The 6,712-nt window shown below is 35.3% G+C and overlaps 1 protein-coding gene across 1 annotated transcript; it reads left to right on the top strand.

Moving 5' to 3' along the window:
• Positions 1–1,981: 1,981 nt before the first annotated feature.
• Positions 1,982–3,647, top strand: LOC128528936 (cystatin-like protein). Its single transcript, XM_053502146.1, has 4 exons — positions 1,982–2,194; positions 2,853–2,966; positions 3,191–3,268; positions 3,386–3,647. The coding sequence occupies exons 1-4, from the start codon at positions 2,006–2,008 to the stop codon at positions 3,470–3,472; spliced, it is 468 nt and encodes a 155-aa protein (XP_053358121.1). The 5' UTR covers positions 1,982–2,005; the 3' UTR covers positions 3,473–3,647.
• The last annotated feature ends 3,065 nt before the right edge of the window (positions 3,648–6,712 follow it).

Here is a 6,712-nt window from a genome sequence, read left to right as displayed (position 1 = left end):
TGTTGTAGGGTTTTCTGATATTGTGCAAACGACCTCATTTCTCTACTGTATGTCCATAAAATACCCACCTTCACTGTGCTTTCTCATACCCTCTATGGTGGTACTATGGTGATATTTGTTTGTGCTTGTGTCTTTGCCCCTCTCCTGGTTTAGGGTCAGCTATTAAACAGGTGTGGTGAAAGCATCAATCAATAATTCTTCCTGTAATTCCTTTTAAACCCAACATCTGTGGGACGTTGTCCAAGTATTAAGGAACAATCAGTAGTTGATGTACTGTATATGATAAATGGTAAGGCGTGTTCCCATAGTCTGTCTGGGTATACCAGAAATAACCACATTTAAAGTTTTAAGTTTATTGTCATAGGCACAAAAAAGAAACATGTTATTCCCGTACAATGAAATTCTTTCTTTTGCTGTTCACAATGATTGCCACAAAAAATAAATATAGATAAAAGTATTATAGGGGGAAGGGGAAAAAAGATACATAATAATAGTTATAAAATATACAATGGAACCTCGGATTGCGAGTAACGTGGTTTGCGAGTGTTCCGCAAGACAAGCAAAGATTTTTAATAAATTTTGACTTGAAAAATGAGCAAGTCTTAGTTTACGAGTACCAAGTATCATGTATCACGCATGCACTTCTTGTTTTGACCCTGGCGCATAAACAGAAACGCTTATCTGTCAGGATTTTTTTTTTCACTCAAGGTTAATTTTTTTTATTTTTACTTTACATTTTGTATTAATTGTTTTTATGTATTTATTTTTGGGGGGCTGTGGAATGAATAATTTGAGTTTCCATTACTTTTTATGAGAAAATTTGCTTTGATTTATTAGTGTTTTGGAATACGAGCCCGCTTCCGGAATTAATTATGCTCGTAATCCAAGGTTCCACTGTATACTGCAAACAGTCCACAGTAAGTGTGCAAATTACGCTAAGTGAGAAGTCCGAAATATGTGTCCGAAAATGTCTAATATGTGTAAAACATTGCCAATGGGTTAACTTGGCATTTAAAAAGATTCTAACTAGCTTTTTGCTAATAGTTTAGGCAGCTACCAGGACCCTACATAAGAGTGACAGGGTGACTTGTATTTTTAATCAGTTGTGTTTCTTTGGTGTTAAGAACTGCACAAATGAGCCAGTATCTAAATATGGCAATACTTTATAATGGTTCCATTGCTTGTACAAATAACTGGCTGGATTTAAATCGGCCCACCTCCTGTTAATCAGTTCCCACATAAAGGGACTAGTTACCGAGAATTTAAGTGATAATGAGAGTGCTAATAAGATGGCAGTAGATGCAATGCAATATTATAAGTTCTCACTCTCTATGCAACATCTTAACATAATGTTTCATCTGGTGGAAATAACCAGATATGCTATATAGGCATATACCTACACAACCTTAAGTTTTGTGTGTGTGTGTGTGTGTGTGTGTGTGTGTGTGTGTGTGTGTGTGTGTGTGTGTGTGTGTGTGTGTGCGCATATGTGTCTCCTAAAGGGAAGTAGTTGATTAAACACAACCTGCGACACACAGCTCAGTGTTCCTGCACATCATAGAAGACAGTGTCCAAATATAGCACTACTCTCTAATAGCTTCATTACTTTTGCTTAAACCAGGCTGGCAATAAATCAGCCCACCTCCTGTTAATCAGTTACCACACAGAGAGAACTATTTCAGTGGATTTAAGTGATCTGACCAGGGCTCATAAAATAGATAATCTTATGGCACTGAGCAGGAGAGGCAATGCAATATCATAAGTTCTCACGCTGCAGCCAACATCAAAACCTAGTGTTTTATCTGATGAGAATAACCAAATATGGTTATATATAGGCATGTGGACACACTCACCCTTGAGTGTTTTGGATGGGTGTGTGTGTGTGTGTGTGTGTGTGTGTGTGTGTGTGTGTGTGTGTGTGTGTGTGTGTGTGTGTGTGTGTGCCTAAAGGGCAGTAGTTGATTAAACACAACCTGCGACACACAGCTCAGTGTTCCTGCACATCATGGATGTTGCACTAAAGTCGTTGCTACTGGCAGCTCTGACTCTGCTGGTTTCTGCTCAGACACCCACTGACTACAGAGACCTGTCTAATCTATTACAAAAACATGTGGACAAAGCGTTGAAAGAAGGGAACCATAAATTTGGAGGGGATCATCATGTTGATTTTCATTCCATCGTAAAAACTCCAGTGGTAAGTTCTGTCAGTATTTTGAGGAGTTGCTTCACTTCTGTAAATAACAATTTAAATAGAGTATGGGTATTGGTAGAATCCTTGGGTCTTCATTCCATTGCAAAAAGTCTAATTTCATGGTCTTATTTTATTACATTTTCTAAAATTAACATGGCCAGTCACTTGACATTGTACCACTTGCATCTGTAACACATCATCTAAAAAATGCAAACAAGCAAGTTTAAACTGTTATACTTTTTTTTATCAAGTTGTGCTATATGTGTAATTATTATAGCAAAAATGAGTCAATGTTGGTAGTTGGTAATTTCACTGTTGGTATAAATAAAGGCATTAATTTACCTATTTGTATAACTTGTTTTTAAAAACTCAACAAGCAGTACTGTTCAAAATGCAGCTAAAGAAGGTTAGAAAACAGTGTGGCTATTGTTGAATACAAAATGTTTTTTTACTGCAGTCTTTATATTGGAGTGGGGTTTGAGGCATAAAGCAACAATCACAAATAAGATCATTTAAAATAAAAGAACATAATAAAAAAAAATTGGTAAATAATGTTAAGTATTACTTAACTGTTCATTTCATGTTTACCATCTTGCTTTACTTTCAAATTAATATTTAAAGCCATGTGCACTAATGTGGCAACTCAATATCCTTTTTACAGACTAGGCAGAGCAGCCTAAATGTTAATGTCCTTCTGAAAGTCACAACATGCAAGAAGACTGATGAGAACGCATATAAGCATCGGCATGAATGTAATACACAAAAAGAGAAAACGGTGTGTATGATCTTTATTGCCCTAATTTTCAACCTTATGAAGTATTTAACCTTTTGGATTAATGCTGTTTCAGCCGTTTTAAATTGACAAAGCAATTTTTAGTTTTTATTCAAAATGCTGGTTAACCATAGAAACACTGCGATATTGGATATGCATGGATATTGTATAGCATTGAATGAACTAAACATTCCCAAAACCTTTTTTTTTATTATTCATATATTTAGCCCTTGATTGACTGTCTTGTCTGTAAGAAAAGTGATGAAGAAATGGTTCACTGTGCTATAAGGAGAGAAGTACTTTCTGTAAGTATACTGCAGCAGATCTAGAAATAAACACCACAGGCAAACTAAACACATGATCTGTACTTGGTGATGGAGTTACTTCAAACTATTTAAAATAAATTGCTTAATTGTTTTTAGGGAAAGCATCAAGAAATTCGAAATGACTGTCTGGTTTATCTTCCTGGAGCATGGACTATCACTGGAAAACTTGTTACTGCTGTTTGAAGCTGCACAAATCACAACAGGAAAAACATCTAATTATATACTGTACATATACACCTAACTATATACAATAATTGAAAAGTAAAAAATTAAGTAAAATTGCACTGAATAAATAAATAAAAAGTTTATCTTAAAGTTTTGATCAGACATCAGAGTCAATGTCTTGGATATGTTTGAGGCTGCAAAAATCTAATTATATACTGTACATATATATCTAACTATATTCAATAATTAGGGATATTAAAGAGATTAAAAAAGTGTGTACTATTTTTTTAAACAGCTACATATACTTATATGTATAGTAGAAGTAAAAATTAGTTAACACAACACAAAATTTGAGTTTAGTTACAGTATTCACTGTTAAAATAAAAAAATTAATTATGGTGAAATATGTACTTTATGAAACAGTACTTTAGGAAAAGCGTATTTAAGAGGAGTGTTTTCTGTCACATATCCAGATTTGATTGTATTGTATCCAGCCTCATCAAGCCCTCTAAATAAATAAATAATAAGTTAAAGTATGTGCCTCTATGTATGTGATATCGCAACCACCTTTTTTCTGATTGAGTGACAACAACTAGAATTACTAGTACTGTATTTCCTAATTTTTACTATATTGTATTTGTGCTGTTCAATCTTAACATCAACCCTGTCAAAATATTCACTTACTTAATAAAATTCTTGAATACTACTGTTACTATTTTCTTTTTAAAACTGTCTACAACTGTATGCAACTGAAATTGAACTAGATTACATTTTTTTTATTGATCCAGATTAAATAGGTAGCAAAATTCAGAAAGTATGGTGTGTTTGTACATACTGCACCATATTATATATTGTAGTGTTTTTAACCGCTAAGAAGGAACTTGGAGAGACGAGTGAGCTTCCTTGCTGCCCAATGCAAATGGCTGGGAGTACTTTATTACACACAGCACTGTATAGCATGAACAACACCTTCATAAAAGAACCACATCCCATTTAGCCTTAACATAAATCAAAAACATTTAATAGAACACACATCTAGCACACGCGCGCGCGCGCGCGCACGCACACACACACACACACACACACAAAACATGGCCGAAGCCACTAACCCAAACACCTTTCCCCAACAGGGTGAACACACAGCAACCCCTCTCGCAAGGCATGATGGTTGCCAGTCGAAACCCCGCCCACGCCACAATATGTTAGCACATTCTACTGATTTATATATAGTACAAGCAGTATTATATTAGATAATATAATATTGTGTATCAGTGGTAGCATGCTGTTATACTTCTGGCCAACTGCAAAAACTAAAAAGTACACTTTATGGTTCATACAGTACAAATATACTTTGTTACATAATATAGTGCGCACTACAACTTTTCTACAGTATACCACTGTGGTGCAAATGTGTTACCAGCTGACTAAAGGAGTTTAGACCATTTACAAATACTGAATGCATTTTTTACACTATAACATGCTTTTGAAACACATTACATTAAGGAAGAGGGAGATTTTATTCATTCAAAAGTTCAAGAAATTTAATTTGCACATGGTTACAAAAAAAACAGTACTATAATTTACTTGTGTTCAACAAAACGTCTCACAAACACAGAAACAAAAATTTTAATTGTTGTCTGAGCAAAGTACATAAGATTTAGCAATAACACATTAGACAATACATTATACAGTTTAAACTATGTACTTAATTACAAAGAACCTAACAAAAACCATTAAATGCAATTTATGTTGATAAAAATAAAATAATAACAATATTGTGGCGTGGGCGGGGCGGCGGCTGACGACCAGCATGCCTTGCGGGAATGTCGGTGTGTTCACCATGATGGGGAAAGGTGTTTGGGTTAGTGGCTTCGGCCCTGTTTGTGAGTGTGGGTGTGTGATGTGTGAAATGTGCTCCAGTTCAGGCTGAGGCTGAATTGGATGTAGGCTCCTGAGTGAAGGTGCTACTCATGCCATACCTGCTGTGTGCTAAATAAAGTTCTTCCAGCCATTGCATTGGGCAGCAAATAAGCTCACTCGTCTCTCCAGCATTCTTTCCGGCGTAAGAATGCTACAATATGAACTAAGCACACAATGATGCAGCTTTCAGCCTTGAATTTAAACCAGGAGCGGAGGACTGGGGACCCAATTAGGAAACAGACAGTCCGAATCTGCTCGCCTCCAGTTTCTGATTGGATGGTATTGCTCTTACTCTTGTCTCTGTTTGGCTGGAATAGTGACAGTTCTAACGCTGCTCCAGTTCGTGCAAGTGTAGCTTTATAATATTGAGTGCACGGAAGTAAAACTAGTGATGGGAAGTTTGGATCATTTTAATAAAAGGCATAATGACTCGGTTCTTTGAATCTTGTTCATCAAAATGAACAAATCTTTTTTTGAGTCATTTAGTTCATTTTGTTCTTTTAATCAGAAATAAAATGAAATGCTACATTTTCAATAAACAGTGCACTGATACGTCTACAAATTTTGGCTAAAATCCACTAATGAAAAATATTACAAAGTAGCTAAGGACATATGATAAACAGAATGAGCAGCTCACCTCATATATATCTTCTGGTCTGAGTTGTTCGTTCATTTGTCTGCTCCGTAGCTGCTGATTCTGTTTATCATCTCTGTGTCCTGTACATAACCTACGGTGTTTTTTTTTTTGCGATTCTTTTTACATGCGCACTCAGTAAAAAAGGAACAAATCACTCTCTGAGACTACTCGTTCTTCTAAGCACTGTTAAAGACTTGTTAAAAAAAAAAACGTTCATGAATGACCCATCACTAGTTCAAACACATAAATCAACTTCAACATGCAAAAGTGAGTTTTAATGCGTAAAATATTATGTAACAAAGTATATCTGTTCTGTAATTTAAAAAATTTGTAAAAGCATGACGTTAGCACATTTTGTTATTATATTTGCAATGTACAGTACTATCAAAGATTTGAATATATTTGTAAATATATTTGTGTGTTTTTTTTTGCTAGGACTGTTTTTAGTGTACTCATAGTTATGCTTAAAATCTTCTGGACTTGCTAATATGTAGGTAATTTAATAATAATATCGCTAAAACTATAATCCCTCGTATGAAATGGGGCATTAACACATTTTGCTGACATACTGGTAACACTTTATGACACGTCTTTAACATTATCAGTATACAGTGTAATCCCATGTTCTCCCCGTGCTTGGTGGGTTTTCTCTGGGTTCTCCGGTTTCCTCACACAGACCAAAGGATGACATGCAGGTTATG

Source organism: Clarias gariepinus, chromosome 1 (genome assembly GCF_024256425.1).
Source record: "Clarias gariepinus isolate MV-2021 ecotype Netherlands chromosome 1, CGAR_prim_01v2, whole genome shotgun sequence".
NCBI lineage: Eukaryota > Metazoa > Chordata > Actinopteri > Siluriformes > Clariidae > Clarias > Clarias gariepinus.
This window is presented reverse-complemented; position numbering and strand designations above follow the sequence as displayed.

Bases quoted from the DNA above. Each gene is read 5' to 3' on its own strand.
- LOC128528936 (XM_053502146.1), top strand. From the start codon at position 2,006: ATGGATGTTGCACTAAAGTCGTTGCTACTGGCAGCTCTGACTCTGCTG. The intron at 2,967-3,190 runs GTGTGTATGATC...TCATATATTTAG, and splicing joins ATACACAAAAAGAGAAAACG to CCCTTGATTGACTGTCTTGT. The intron at 3,269-3,385 runs GTAAGTATACTG...AATTGTTTTTAG, and splicing joins TAAGGAGAGAAGTACTTTCT to GGAAAGCATCAAGAAATTCG.